This window comes from Ambystoma mexicanum, chromosome 1p (genome assembly GCF_040938575.1).
Source record: "Ambystoma mexicanum isolate Mex_15411 chromosome 1p, UKY_AmexF1_1, whole genome shotgun sequence".
Taxonomy (NCBI): Eukaryota; Metazoa; Chordata; class Amphibia; order Caudata; family Ambystomatidae; genus Ambystoma; species Ambystoma mexicanum.
In genome coordinates this window covers 1,011,892,549-1,011,907,984 of record NC_090921.1, presented here as the reverse complement: position 1 = coordinate 1,011,907,984, position 15,436 = coordinate 1,011,892,549, and the positions used below count along the sequence as shown (strand labels likewise).

The following is a 15,436-nucleotide window of genomic DNA, read 5'->3' as shown; positions in this document are numbered from 1 at the left end:
ACTGCACCCAAGTGCTTACAGTCTCCACCGTCGCCGGACTCTGCGGTCTCGGCAGCTGCCAGGAAGAAGTTGAGCTTGGCTTCCTCTTCCTCCACCCCTCCAGACAATGAGTGGAAGAAGGTGGATTTGATAGGTAGGAAAGTTATCTACTCTACAGCGATGACTGTCAAGGCTGCCAACGCCCTCGCGATCGTGGTCAGATACGACTGGGAGCTGTGGTTTAAGCTGGCTCCGCTGCTGGACTTCCTCCCCGATGACAAGCGGATCGAGGCTTTGGAGATCCTTCAAGGAGGCGAGATGGCGTCGGATCACGCCATCAGTGGCCCTGGACATCGTGGACACAGGTTCCCACCAGATGGGAAATGTAGTTTGTCTTCACCGTCATGGCTGTCTCAAGACCATCAACTTTAGACAGGATGTCCAGACAAGGGTTTTGGACATAACCTTTGACGGGACAACCTGTTTGGTATGTCTGTGGATGAATCCCTCAAGGCCATCAAGGTGTACACTGAGATGGCACGTGCCCTGGGCACCCTACAGCAACGACTGCTCTTTCGTTCCTCAGGAGGAATATCTATCCGCTCATCGAAGGGATTCGGGGTGGGGTGGGCTCGTTCTCTTACCGTCAGCCCCCCGTTCCTCGACCCAGGAAGCCAACAGGGATTGCTCCAAGGCCTTCGGGGGTGGACATCATCGGGGACTACAAGGCAGCCTGTCGACCTCCAAATAAAATTGAACGAGCCAGGACGTCGGGGGGGGGGGGGGTGTTTGGGGGGTTGCTCACCCGTGCACCCCGGTGGGAGGCTGGCTGGAGAACTTCGTCAGCATGTGGGAGACCACCTCTGACAGATGGGTGCTGGATGCTCTCGGCCACGGGGACACCTTGGAATTCCAACAAGTGTCCAAAAGTTTCTGCAAATACCACTGGTGGCCTGGCAGGAAAACCACGTACCTCAGCTGCTTCTGGAGGTTTGGGCCCAGTTACAGAAGGGGGCGATGGAGCTGGTTCCATGGCGACTCTGGGGCTCCATAGTATACTCTAGGTACTTCCTCGTAAGAAAGACAGCTGGATGCCCATTCTCGACCTAGGACGGCTCAACAAATACATAAAGCCCCGGAAGTTCCGGATGGTCACGTTGCAACATGTGCTCGGCAGCTGGAGGAGGGGGACCTTCTGTTGTTGAATCTGGAGGACACGTACTTCACGTCCCTATACACAAAGGGCACCGCAAGTTTTCTGCACTTCGTCATTCAGGGGAAGCATTATCAGTTAAAGGCCCTGCCATTCGGGCTGAAGTCAGCGCCCAGAGTCTTCAAGTCTTCTTCACCAAGTGCTTGGTGGTGGCCCATCTGCGATTACAAGGGATCCATGTTTACCCCTACCTGGACGACTGGCTCATCCAGGGACACTGCTGTTGAACACACGGAGCGAACTGCCAGTCTTCTGAAGGATCTGGGATTCTCAGTGAAATAATAAAATTCATGTTTAACTCCATTGTAGGATGCTCTGTTCCTGGGATCCAAGCTTAACAAAGTGTTGTGCCTGGTGTCAGTTTGATGAGAGGATATCGGCCATCTTGGGCAAGGTGCAACGGCTGTTGGCACTGAAGATCACCACGGTGAGGACCATCAAGTCGCTGTTCGGCATGATGTTGTGCATTTATGGATGCGGCCTCTACAAGAGTTCCTAGACACCCGTTGGGTCCTGGTGTCCAGAAGCTTCCAGGACAGGATTGGGCTAGACGAGTACCGATGAGCAATCAGATGGTGGGGCGTGCGCTCAAATATTGCTGTGGGCATGGATTTCCAGAGCCCCCTGTACCAGGAGACTGTCACAACGGATGCGTCTCTGGAAGGGTGGGGAGCCCAGACCGGCCGCCTTCACGCCTGTGGCTGCCGGAAGAGAAGGCACTCCACATAAACATACTGGAACTACGGGTGGTGTTTTGGGCCTTCAAGTAGTTACTGCCGACCCTCAAGGGCAAGCTGGTGATGGTCTTCATGGACAATACCACCACATTGTTTTACAACCGGAAGCAGGGGGGCAACAGATCCCCTGCGCTCTCCAGGGAGGGGCAGGACTTGTGGCACTGGGCTGTCACCCAGGGGATGTTCCTCATTCCATTCCACCTGGCAGGAGTAAAGAACCCTGTTGCCGACTCCCTTCGCAGGGAGCTACGCTCCTGCCACGAGTGTGAACGTCGGCAGGAGCAAGTGAAAAACCTGTTAGACAGATTGGGCAATCCCCAGATCTATCTGTTTGCAACTGTGACGAACACCAAGTGCCGGAGTTTCTCCAGCATGGGAGCATGGTGGACGTTTTCTCATTCCCCTGGGACGGCCTGTATCTGTATGTGTTCCTTCTTGGAGTCATCAATCCACTCAACCGGTGCAGGATGATCCTTGTCGCACCAGCGTGGCCGAGGCAGATCTGATACCCAGACCTGGCATGGATTTGCATGCGAACCCTCCCGCCTGCCCATCTGCAGCTCTTCTCTTGGTCCTACTTCCACTTTGCGTGCTACCAAATCTGAAGATGGCTGACAGAGGAGGGGCGCAGGTAGAGGGCAGTCATTGGCAGTGGGCAGTATAACCAAGAGCTCAGTGATTGGTTTATAGGAGAAAGACAGTTTGGAAATAAAACAAACTGTTTTCTATTACCGAGAATTCCCAGTCTGACAGGTAATTCATGAGCCTATGAATCCATGCTGAAGAACAACAGTTACAGGTAAGTAACTTGTTCCTTCCTGAAAAGCTAGCCTTTTCCCACTTGAATTTGTCAGAACAAAACGCTGCTATTATGTCGGCCTCCAGGAAATCCTCCTCTAAGAAGCAATATTGTAGCAAATAGTTATGTTTCTGTCACTGGGCCTTAGAGCAAAACCATAACCCTCTAAAGGCATCAATTGATAGTATGTCTTATCTTGTTACCACCGGTGTCAAGGTCGACATGTGCAAACATTTCTTATCAACTGTCTGTGCTTACCTGAATGGAAAACAAGTCTCGCTTTCCAACAGGGCCATTAAAAGGCACTTCGAGGGCCTTTTAATTTTACACCCTCCCCCTATTTGTGAGCCTCAGTGGGATCTCAACATGCTCTTAGCAGCCGTAATGCAAAATCAATTTGAGCCTATGGCTTCATGCAATTTAGAATTCCTAACTTGGAAATCGGTCTTCTTAGTGGCCATTACTTCGGCTAGAAGAATTGGTGAGCTCCAGGCTCTCCTCAATGGAACCATATATTGTGTTCCATAAAGACAGTTGTTTTGCGTACTGTCCCCTCCTTTCTGCCTAAGACTAAGGAGAAATTGCATGATCTAGATTTAGTAAGAACTTTACAATTCTACCTTGAAAGGACCAAACCGTTTAGAAAAGCAGATCAGCTCTTGTTACCTACGGTTGTTCTTCTCCTGGCAATAAAACTGCAAAATCTCCTATTGCCAAATGGGTTGTCTCCTCGATCTCCAAGTCATACGACTTGAAAGGGCTTGCGACTCCGCAGAGAATTCGGGCTCATTCTACTAGAGACAAGGCAGCTTCTGTAGCCTTTACCAGGCACGTTCCCATTGTAGACATCTGTTAAGCAGCTACCTGGGCTAACACGCTTGCCTTTTGCAAGCGCTATGCTATGGACACATCGTCCAGAATTGATGCAAAATTCTGCCAGGAGGTTTTCTGCAACTTGTTTGCCTGAATCCTGTACATGCTGTCTTCTCCACCCTTGCTTATTCAAAGGCTTTTTAGTCTGGTCCCATTCAGTTGCGAACGAGGGAAAGCCAGGACGACACAGAACAGAAAAATAACCTTCATGGTGAATCAGGATCAGGATCTTTATTAACTCCTCCTTCCAGTCAGGCCATGTCCCGTCTGGACTAAAGGAAGCTTGGGTACGCCCACTGCTTAAAAAAACCCTCTCTTGACCCAACGGTCCCTGGGAACTACAGACCCATCACCACTGTTCCGTTCCTGCTGAAAATACTGGACAAAGCATCCTACCTGCAAGTCCAAAAATTCCTGGAAGACGACAGTCTTCTCGGCCTGCGGCAATCCGGGTTCCGCCCACACCACGGCACCGAGACAGCCCTCCTTGATCTAAAGAACCAAATGGATGATCTCAGAGACAAAGGCAAACCTGCTCTTTCCGCCGCCTTTGATTTGGTGGACCACAACACCCTGTGCCACCATCGATCCACCCAAGTCAATTTCTCCACCAAAGCTTGTCAATGGATCATCTCCTTTCTCCAAGAAAGAGCCATGAAGGTCTTCTCTGACTCAGCAGCCGCCTCTCCCAGCCTCATCACCTGCGGTGTCCCTCAAGGCTCTTGTATCGCACCCACGCTTTACAACCGCTTCACTAGGCCTTTGTTCAACATCCTCGACTCCCTTGGCATCTTGTATACCAACTACGCAGATGACACGCAGGTCCTTATCCCACTTACCGGAGATTACCTAGCCGACACTAAAACCCTCACCTCCATCTTCTCCACCATCCAATCCTGGATGGCAGAGAATTGGCTCTGCCCTAACAGTGATCAAACTGAACTACTCCTCATAGGCTCCCCACTGACGCTGGGCAACCTCGGTGATCAATACACCTCCTTCACCATCGATAACATCCCCATTAAGGTCTCCAACTACGTGAAGATGCTTGGAGTCTACCTGGATTCCAACCTATCCATGGACAGACAGGTGAATGCTATTGCCGCCTCCTCAGCGTACTACTCCAAAGTCCTCAACGCCGCCAGGCCCTTCTTGTCCCCCCATAACTGCCTTACCATGCCTTAGGGCAATTATCGGGTCAAGGCTAAACTATTGTAATGCCCTCTTCGTTGGGACCTCCAACAAAAACATTGCCAAATTGCAGCTAGTCCAGAACAACGCTCTGAGGGCAGCCACAGGTACAGCCAGAAGAGACCATATCTCTGAAATCAGGAGGCAGGCTCACTGGCTCCCAGTCAAACAGAGAATTGTCTTTAAGACCCTCGCTATCACCCACAAATGCCTGCACGAACTTGCCCGCCTCCCCCCCTTACCTATCTCACAATCACCAAGCACGCGGCCACAAGACCCTTAAGGTCACACTATGTCAACACAATTGTCACGCCCACCACGCATTAAGTGCGCGCTAGTGGCTCTAGCTTCCCCACCCAAGCTGCCATGCATTGGAACGCACTGCCACCTCATCTCAGACTGATTGAGTTACACCTAGCCTTTCGTAAGGCCATCAAAACCAGGCTCTTTGTCTAAAAGGCCTCCCAAGGTGATTCTTCTTCTGCACTATTCCTGCTTCTGCATACCAATGTATATCTATATGTATATCACTTTATACCACTGTACTTCTATGTTTACATCACTGTATATCTATGTCTAACTATGAGACCTATGGTCATCCACTCTGCTAATCACAAGTTCCTCTCACATTCTGTAACAGCGCCTCAATGCCTCTTGGCTGCAAGTGCGCTTATCAAATGCAAAAAATAAATAAATCAGTCCAGGCTCTCCCTCCTTCACAACACCCACCCAGCCATCCCCTACAGTACGCATTTACTTAAATTCTACCACCGCGGCAGAACCACAGGAACTGGGTGTGGACCATTGGTGACGAGGGCAAGGTGTGGGCCTGGCACACGGAGGAACGCACGCCTGACTTAGGTCTTGCCTTCTAAGTCTCTTCAAGTGACAGCTATCTTTTTCAGCCAGCATTTCCGGCCTGCTTGCTGTTGCAGGCGTTCCCAACCAGTTGTGAAGGAGGGAGAGCCCGGACTAAGAACCTGAATCACCAGGAAGGCAATTTTTCATATTTCCCCTCACCAACCACTATAAGCCAGCCTATGAAAGTATGTGATTATTTGTTTGGGTGCTAATGTAATGTCCAGAGTTTAACTGCATTCGAGCAGAGGGTGTTAGAGCAGGACTATATGCCGCTACGATTTTCAAGACTATTTATCCTCATGAGGAATCTGAGAGGCAAATATATAGAAATAACATTACTGGCAAGTAATTTTTTCTTTTTGTGGAATTTTGAAATCTATAACAATGTTGCATGATTTTTCTCGATTAGTAGCAGCACAAGATTTTTTATTTCAATACTTTGCACATCTCCTTACAATCATTTGAGATTTCACCTTCATATTGGGCAGTGTGGATTTGCAATGTGTTGGCTATGCTTACCTTAATATTTGCTGACATCGATAGTTCTTTTTGATGTACTGAGTTTTAGGCTGTAATGTGCAGCAGAAAAACCACACACTTATTTTCCAAAACAGAGTTTGGTAACATTGTCATAACTAAACTACCGTCTTTTTGTTGATTCCGTGTAACTTGCTGGTGCGCCTGAGTGTTTCTTTTAACTGCAATATTTTCTATTTCTTTACAGGTCCAAATGAAGGATTTCAGATTCTCCTACAAATTCAAAATGGCGTGTAAGGATGATGTATTGAAGCATTGCTCTAACATCAAAAAAAAGTATGACACTCACTAAAGTTTTTGTTCACCCTGGGCTGTCTAGGATAGAAAATAGTGATAATAAAAATGTCTGTTTTTTGCTTGTATTTAGTGTATCCTTGGTGTGGTGGGGGGGCAGGGGGCTCTTCTCTCAGCTTCCTTTTGGCCATGTAATTCCAGGTTTATTTCCTTACTTTACTCATCTTTGTTCCAATCACATGTATGTATGGTCAATATGGTAATTAATTACAATAAGGTTGGGAAGATGGATTCCTATTTGTTCTGAGTACAGGCCAGAAAATGTACCTGTTATAAAAATCGTACTTGCTTTGTTTTCATATGTTCAGAGCATGGTTTTCTTTTTTCTTGGTTCTTTAAGATGTATTCTCTTGATGTATTTTTTTTCCTTTTTTGTTCTGTTCCTTCTGCACTAGTCCTGCTTGACCCTTGCACGAATAACCAATTAATGTTCCAGGCTCCCCCTGTTAGAGTTTTGCTCAAGTCCAACTAAGGGCTTAGGAAAACCATTCAACTGAGGCAGTACAAGACTCCACTCTTAGTATAAGGCTGTTCCGCCTGAGTATAGGGTAGTGTAGACAGAGCAGCCAGGCTTATCGAAGGAGGGAGAGAGGGAAATGTAGAATCAGTACAAATGAAATTGTAATACAAATGGTCCAAAGAAACACAAACACTATCTATTGAAAAAATAAATGGTTTATTTAAATACAAGTAGGCCCAGATTAATCTTGGGAGGAAATAAGTACTATCACAGATCATCTAACCACATTATAGAAAAAAACACTATTCTTGAAGGTACACAGACCAAAGCATATAACCAAACTTGGAACACCTAACAGTAGTTCCAGGGAAGTCAAAATCAATAGTTACTTTTAGATTACTTTCAGTATTACCAGGGTAGTAGGCCCTATCAGTTGTACTGTGACGCGCAACAAGAAATCACATAGTAAATCAACTGAACATTATACTTTTATGAATAGTGGTACTTATTCAAGGACCAGTATAAACCTATAATTCTGATTCAGGATAAGTTATTCTAGGGGAGTTGGACCTTTGGGTGTAATATTCAATTAGTTGCTTTTCAGTTCCTTGACTAAGGGAAGTATTGTTAGGCAAGATTGTATGCAGTACCCTTTGGGTGCACTACAACAACCCTGACCACGTGGCACAACGACCCAACCTTTGGTATAAGTCTGTACTACATAGATTGGTATCGTGTTGTGCAGCCAGGCTTATCGCAAGAGGGGTCAATATGAGCTGTAGGGAGTTGGAGATTCACAGTGACAAGTATTCAAATAAACTTACACAAGGTTTCTTGATTAAACAATGATTAATTTAACAGTCGGTTTGAATAAGCCTTCTTCAGAAGGGGCAATATAACCGTAACACACAAATAGACTCCAAAAATACACACTTAATATTTCCAAATCAGTAAGTACCCTTTTGGGATGACCCACAGACACTACCTACACCAGTGGTCTTCAAACTTTTTTGGCCTAGGCCCCCCCCTGATAGAAATTTGGGCAGGATGCGCCCCCCCCCCCCCCCCCCAAAGTGCCAGATGGATAGTATGTAGAAATGGCTATGAACGCTGGCATGCTGTCGCCGCACCCTATTCCCAGTACCAACCCTGGGCTCTCCTCACCCTGCTCCCACCACTATCCCAGTGCTCCCGCCCATCCTGCTCACACCAGTCCCATAACACAAGCATACACGCATCCATACACATTTAAATTAAAAAAAAATTGCCATAAACGTACCTTCTGCAGGGACCTGCGCGTGGTTGCTAAAGTGCCTCGCTTCAGGTTGCTCTGCCCATATGTGCGAGGAGGTGCAGGAGCACCCCTTGTTCATAAATGCAGTGCCCCAGCCAGCATTTCCAATGAGCTATGCAAGGCTGGCGAAGCAAAATGCCCCCAGCCTTGCATGGCTCAGTGAGCATGTGCGGCTGGGGAACTGAACTATCAAAGGCAAACAGTGTTTCCCTTTGAAAGTTCAGCCAGTCCAGGAGCACCCCCTCAGCTGGAAAAAGCATCTGAGGGAGTGCTCAGTGTTTCACTGGGCTGGCTCCTCGGCTCCTCCATAATGGGTGAGGGGGCCAGTGGGTGGACTCACCCATTATGGATGAGCCGCCAGGCTTGAAATGGCCTATAGGGCAATAGGGCGATGACCGTACCCAAAATGCTAGTGTAGGCCAGTCAAAATGCTTCACTATGCAGCTAGTAGTTTTTACCATTGTTGCTGAATAAATGTTCTTTAAATATCACAATGTGTTTACATGTGAACAAAAAACACCCCCTTGGGTACTATTCAAACAGTCTGTGACTAAAGGACTGAAGATCCATTTCCAACTGCTGGCTACTTTTTCATTGGTGTCTCAGGCCGTTTTATGGTCCATTTGTTTTTTGCTTTTTTTTTTTTTACATTTCATGCTGGGCTCATGCCCCCCCCCCCCCCCCCCCCCCCCCACAGTTTGAAGACCTCTGACCTACACCCTCAGGTGACTTCAATAGTTAGGGTGCTGGGGACATTAATATATCACTGTTGAATTTAGAATCCGGTTTAGGAGTATGTCAAAGAAAAGGATTAGAACACAAGAGATCACACAAATATTCTGAAGCAGGTAAGTACTTTAGGTAACCCCCAATGCAAAGTTAGTTAACCCCTTCCTGGAAGGGGGGCTAAACGGAGTCGGAGGGAAGAAGAGTTATTCAGGGAGCCAGGCCAAAGTCAATTGGACAAAGGTCAAGGTGAGCTGAAGCACTTCTTGCAGGTAGGTAAAAGTAATGCACAATGTTTTAGGAGTCTTTGTAGAAAAGAAGACATCAAAGCAGGGCCACAAGCTGATTAGGCTTGTGAAGTAAAGAAGCCGACGGCAACTTTACAGAGCAACCAAGACAATTATCAGCCGAGGACAAGTAAGGTTACAACAAGAGGTAAGTTCTTGGACTGTACAGTACCTTTGGTTAGAAGAAAAGGGCTTTGGCTGGCTTCTGTTTCAGTGCTGCTTTGCAGATCCCGTGTTCCTGGTCCTCAGTCGTGGGGACGAGGGAGGACATCTGGAGGACTGAAGGGGCCAACTTCTAGCTCCTTGTCTCCGAGTAAATAGTAACACCGCTGACTCTTGGCTGTCGAGATGAGCTTTCCTTGCATCTGGGATCCAGCACTCTGAGGTGACTGGGGCTCGGTCAGTCCTGCTTCCTGTAAGTCCGGAGGATCTTCCTGGAGCTCTTGGCTTGCTTAAAAGCAACACACAATCTGGTGTTCCTCTCCCTGGCTATTCGGTTCCAGCAGCAACTGCAGTGGAATTTCAACCAGCTCTGAGAGGATGTCCAGGTGGCTTACTTTAAAGTTGATGGCTTCCACCAATTCAAGGGGAGAAGTTGTCCTTACAGGGCCTCTCTAGTCGAAACAAAAGTGGAGTTTCAGCACAGCAGCAGAGCTTCCCTCCGGGCAAACCAACCATCCAGGAGTTGCAGCAGGTGTCCTCTTAAAGTTCTTCTTCGGATTCCTTCGTCCAGTGGTCGACTCTGCCTTCCAAATCAAAAAGCCTCACCTTTTATGGAGGTTTCTCCCCTTCATTCCAGCCTAGCTGTCAGCCAGCCAGCCAATCGCCTAAGAGTGCATTCTGGTCTCCTAGGAGACAAAGCACAGGGAGATTCGGGCACCTCCCTCACTTCCTGCCCCCGACAGACACCCTGGAGACAGAGGCAAGCTTCACTTGTGAATCCTGTCAAAGGCAAAATGAACAAAGGTACCAAACCTGGTTTGGCACGCACAGTAAATCTCAGGGAGGACCTTTCCACAAAGAAATGGCGAAAAAAAGACCTGTGCCATTTTGACAAAAATGGCACTTTTGGGTGCTTTACTGCAGCTGTGCCCGCAGTAAATTCACACCATGGTAGTTAAAAGTAAACTGCCACCACCCATTCAGTGAGGAAAGGGTAACACAAAATGGTTACATGAGAAGCTAGACAAAGGGGGATACTAAGTAACCCCTCCAGCACCCTATTGTAAGGGTATTGGGTAGTAAAATTGCGTCAATAATGTTGCCGGTAAAATAAATTGTGGCCCTGTTATACCATTTAAGGGGAGTGGGGTTTGCGGGGGTGTCCTAGTTCCCCTTAAATGGTATAATGGGTATGGGGATTGTGGGGGTGTCCCCCGCATCCTTTATATGTTTGTGGCGCAAAAAGCCACAGCATTTGTGCCATATTTTGTATTCACTGCCATTTTTGCTGCCATTTTTAGAGATGGAACCATTGTAAGATAGTGTGTGCTGGGTCTAGGAAGTTACAAGTGTAAGCAAATTCAATTTCACTTCACTGCCCTTGGAAACAGTAGTTTATCCAAGAGAAGGTATTAAACCTTGAGGAAATTTACTTCCCTGTGCCACTGCACTGAAGGTGCTTTGTGACACGATGTAAAAGATGCCAATCGAGTTTGTCAGACTCCACAACCAAAAGAAACTGTTCAAAATCACATTAAAATACACAGATTGGGGAAAAAAGGGTCTCACTCTTTCCAGGTTAAAAATTCAAGTCCTCAAAATCCAGCAAAGTTGCTCGGGGTGTCTAAAGTAGAGGAATTAGCACAGTTCTGAGGATTCTCAATAACAGTACACAATTCCCGAGGGGCTTTGAGGCTTGGACAGAGTGTGGGAGGCTGATACCTTGGTTGGACCCCCTGAAGCTTGGTACGGCCTGCTCAGGGGAGGAGCACAACATGATGGTAGCTCCTGCTAGACCAAGCATGTTTAGGCCCTCACAAAGTATGCTGCTAAACATTACACCTTCCTCCACAAAGGCGAGAATCAAACTCCATCAGTGCCACAGTTATTGGAGCCTTCGACAAGGAAGGCGCAGGCCTTGGAGGAGCGGTTTGAAAGCTTTTGTGTTTTTGTGTGCAATTTTCCCTCTAGTTTCATAGGTTACTCCATTATTTTTGCTGTTTTTGATCCTGTCCTGACTTTTTTTTTTTTTAAGGCTGATCTTGCCTTTTGTGCATTTATTGGGAAGCTGACTAGCCCTTCTGACTATCCGTACTGGGAAACTGTTCTTGTATTTTTGCATTGCTCATAGCAACTTGCAGGGCAATGGGAATACTTTTTTTTTTTTACCCTAACTTTTTATACATATGATTTTTAGTTACTTTTATGTGTGCCTAAAGACAAGTTGGTGGTAGGAGTTAAATTTTTTTAGTTTTTGCATTATTTTGGTGTGCACCTTCACGTTTACCATCGGGAGTTATTAGCCTGTGATTTGGCCATGTTATAATTTGGCCTTCTTGTAGATCCTTACTATTGGGATTTGACTTGCTTCCAGCTTGAATTTGGATAAAAGAACTCCTCCTGCAGACATTCTTCAGAGCTAATAATCCTTAGAAGAGAAGCCATTTAAAGACCTGTGGATGACATCTGCTGCGGATCAGCATCCCCTCCAGTGACTGGCCCAAGTGAAGCCCTGCTCTCCAGCTTGATCTCAGAAGACCATAATCTGTGCTTCAGCCCTTCGACTAGTGGGACCAAATAATCTAGACTCCCTTCTGAAATGTCCCTGGACTACTCGGTGGACTAAGTAGCTCCCTTGCCAGAATAGTCTGTTCTGCATTTAGGTATTGTACTTCGGTGTTAGCCAGCTTATGCCATAAGTAGCCACCTTCTCAATTATCAGCTTCTTAACATCAAGGTAACCTGTCCTGGAGCTGCTTCTTTGACCATGACTGAAAGGATGCCTGTTGTGGTCTGCAAAGGTCCTCGTCGCTGGAACGCCATTTCCTCCATCCAGTGATGTCAGAACGAGGCCTGCATCATTGGCTTCTACATTCCTTCACCGACGGGGATTGTGTCTTGCGTTGTCAGATGACTGGAAGAATCCTTGAACCTGCAGCTCCTGGGCACCACTCACTGGTAAAAACAGCAGATCGAGCCCCCAGCGACCCACAGACGATCCACAAACACATCTAGAAAAATGTCAGAGGTTTAAGTAAGCATCCGTGTGCCTGCCCCCCCTCCTGCCATAGGATAACCTTAGTAACTAGTCCCTTATTCGCCATCTCCATTCCATTCACCTTTGGTCATCGAACTCGAACCTGGGGCGGGTATCCTGCCCCTAGGTTAGCCTTTGTTCTGGAAGGAAGGAGAACACTTTTTTTTGATAAATTGTTGTAGAACTTTGAATTAGTTTGAAATTAATCACCACTGTTAGGAAAGATTAATCTTTTAGGCAACTTTCTCTCCTTTTTCACTAGCATTTTTGCTAATTTGTTATGGGGAAATTAAGTAGTCATTCATACGGTCAGTACTGGGAAACTTGTTTCCCTTTTGGCTTTGGACATGTTACTTTGGCTAACTTTTTCATATTGCACACAGCATCTTCTAATGCAGTGCAATAGGGATTGAATTTGTATCACCATAGACTTTTACTGAAGGGATTTTGGTTACTTTTAAATGTGGCTAAAGAAAAGCTGGTGGCGGCTGTTACTTTTTTACCATTTTTGCTGCATTATTAGTTTGCACATTCACGTTTGGCTACTAACAGTGGCTAGTGGTCAAAGATGGCTGTGGCACAGTGTTTTACTTTTCTTTAGCCATTTTGTACTTTGGCCTTTTCCAGCATGGGGTCTGGCATGGATTCACATGTTTATGAATATTCCCTGTTACGCTGGGAATCCTCGGTAAAGAAAATACATACTGCCACAGCCAAGGATTGCCCTCTACCTAAGCACCTCGTCTGGCAGCCATCTTCAGATTTTGTGTTCAATTGATTGGAATACTCATGTTAAGCTCTCAAGCTTTTACTTAGTTTTTGCGCTTTTTGGAAGAGTATTACTCTATTTTTCGGTCAATCAGGTCTTGTGCTCCATCGATCAACATTCTGATTAATGGGACATGTTTTTCATATTCTTCAACGCCCCTCAAGGGCGGCTTTTGTGGCGTTTCTTCATAGAGGGTTCAGAAGATTCTTAGTCATACACCGCATGGACCATGTTGGAGGAAAAGGGTTCAGCTCCCCTGTTCAGGATTTGCTCCTGCTGCGGCTTGCGGTATGTCTTTTCGGACGACAAGCATTCCGAGTGCCTTTACTGCCTTTACCCTACGCACAAGGAGGATTGTGCGTTTTGCCAGGAGATAGCGCCTCGCACGATGAAGGATCGGCACAGGCGGCTGAACAAGTGGCTACAGGCCAAGGCCCCTGCTCTGTGTGGGTCCCAGCAGCATGCCTCTCCCAGCTCCAAGAAGGCTGAGCGGGTTTCTAAGACCTTTGAGGCGTCCATCCCATTGGGCTCCAACAGAAGGCTAAGCACCGCAAGTCCACTGCCACAGGGAGCGCCGTTGCGGCGTGCTCCTCGCGGCCAGGGCGCGTTTGACGTCTCCAGCCTCTGTCACCAGTCAACATTCAGGATCTTCGGCCAAGAGGAAATCGGATCATCCAGGCAAACTCGAGGAGAGGCCCAAGACCATCCTGCCAGAGAAGTCCAAGGGGGATCAGGGCGCGGACCCTCCACCTAAGGAGAAGGGCGGACGGGAAGGGGCAAGGCTCCGGCCCTGACCGAGAAGTCCCAGGTGCACCCGGCGAAGGCCAACCTTCCATCTAGGGGGTGGCAGTGTCTCTTGCGAAGGCCACTGAGGCGGCGCCACAGGGCGTGACCCCCTAAAACCAGGGTGCCCCTTCCTCCCAGGAGGGATGCTTCGTTCTGACCCATAGAAAAGACCCTGGAGAAGATGCTAGTCATCTCCCTGGGACCTTCCCCCTCTGGGAGCAGATATCTCCTCTGAGGAGGAGCTCACCGGCCTGCAAATCATGCAAGAGGAGGGAAGCATAGGGAGCAGGCCCTAAGAAGAGCAGCAAGGCGGCGATGAGGGCCTTGTCTCTAGCCGGTGTCCCAGCGGTCTATTCTGCCTGCACCTCAGCTGCCCCCCGGCCACAAAGAGTACACCCCTCTACACCTCCTTGCCACCAGTCACCCCTTCTGCCCCCCCCGCACCCAACAACCGAGGGATGAGATGGGTCTGGATGCAGCGACTACGGGCGCGGACCACTGTTTAGGGGACCTCCAGTCTATGCCTCCCAGATCTTCCCCGCTGGACGAGATGGGCATGTTCCACTCGATCTCCAGAGCGTCAGAACTTCGCTCCAGAGAAGGAGGGCTTCTTAGATCAGAGCCGAGAGGCGAAGAGGAAGACCATCCTCTGTCCCACTTCTGGATGACATTTGGGACAAAGGTTTGTCTCATGAAGAACCCTTCTACGGCCCCAGCGTAGAGGGATCTCCTTGAGAAGTACAGGGTGCCAGACTCTGTGCCCAAGTGCTTGCAGGCACATCTTTCTCCAGACTGTGTCCGCAGCAGCCAAGAAGTCCTCGGGTGGTTCTTCCTCGGGGGCTTCAACCCCGCCGGACAGCGAGGGCAAGAAGTTAGATGCCATGGGACAGGTCATCTATTCTGCAGCGACTACCATCGAGGCCGCCAACATCCTCGCCATCATGGCTCCCTTCGACCAGAAGTTGTGGTTCAAGATCGCTCCCATCCTGGACTTTCCAACAAGAGGTCGGAAGTGCTCGAAATACTGCAGGATGTCTAGGTGGTGTCGGACCACGCCATCACAGTGGCTATGGACATTGCAAACTCAGGGTTCCGCCAGATGGGCAACAGCGTTTTCTGTCGTCGTTGCTGGCTCAAGGCCACCAACTTTCGTCAGGACTTTCAGTCGAAGGTGCTGGACATGCCCTTCGACAATTAGTTCAGGAAGGCTGTAGAGGAGTCTCTCCAAGCCATAAAGACGGCGACGGCGCATGCTTTGGGCACTCTTCAGCAACGGAGGCCGTCGATTCAGTCCTCAGACAGCAAGTCCCAAGGATCCTCCAAAGGGTTTGGAGGGGGCTCTTACTGCCAACCCTCCCGCTATTCGGCCCAGGAGACCAACAATGGTGGCTCCAGGCCTTTGGAGGACGTCTTGGTTGCCAGAGTCCCCAA

The 15,436-nt window shown here is 48.2% G+C and overlaps 1 protein-coding gene across 2 annotated transcripts in view; it reads left to right on the top strand.

Moving 5' to 3' along the window:
• GLG1 (golgi glycoprotein 1) overlaps window positions 1–15,436 on the top strand; it is a 1,453,447-nt gene that overhangs the window by 773,232 nt on the left and 664,779 nt on the right. For both annotated transcript variants that reach the window (XM_069655141.1, XM_069655148.1), the window contains exon 16: window positions 6,378–6,466. In XM_069655141.1, coding sequence (XP_069511242.1) covers window positions 6,378–6,466 — 89 coding nt within the window. The remainder of the gene's footprint in view (window positions 1–6,377; window positions 6,467–15,436) is intronic.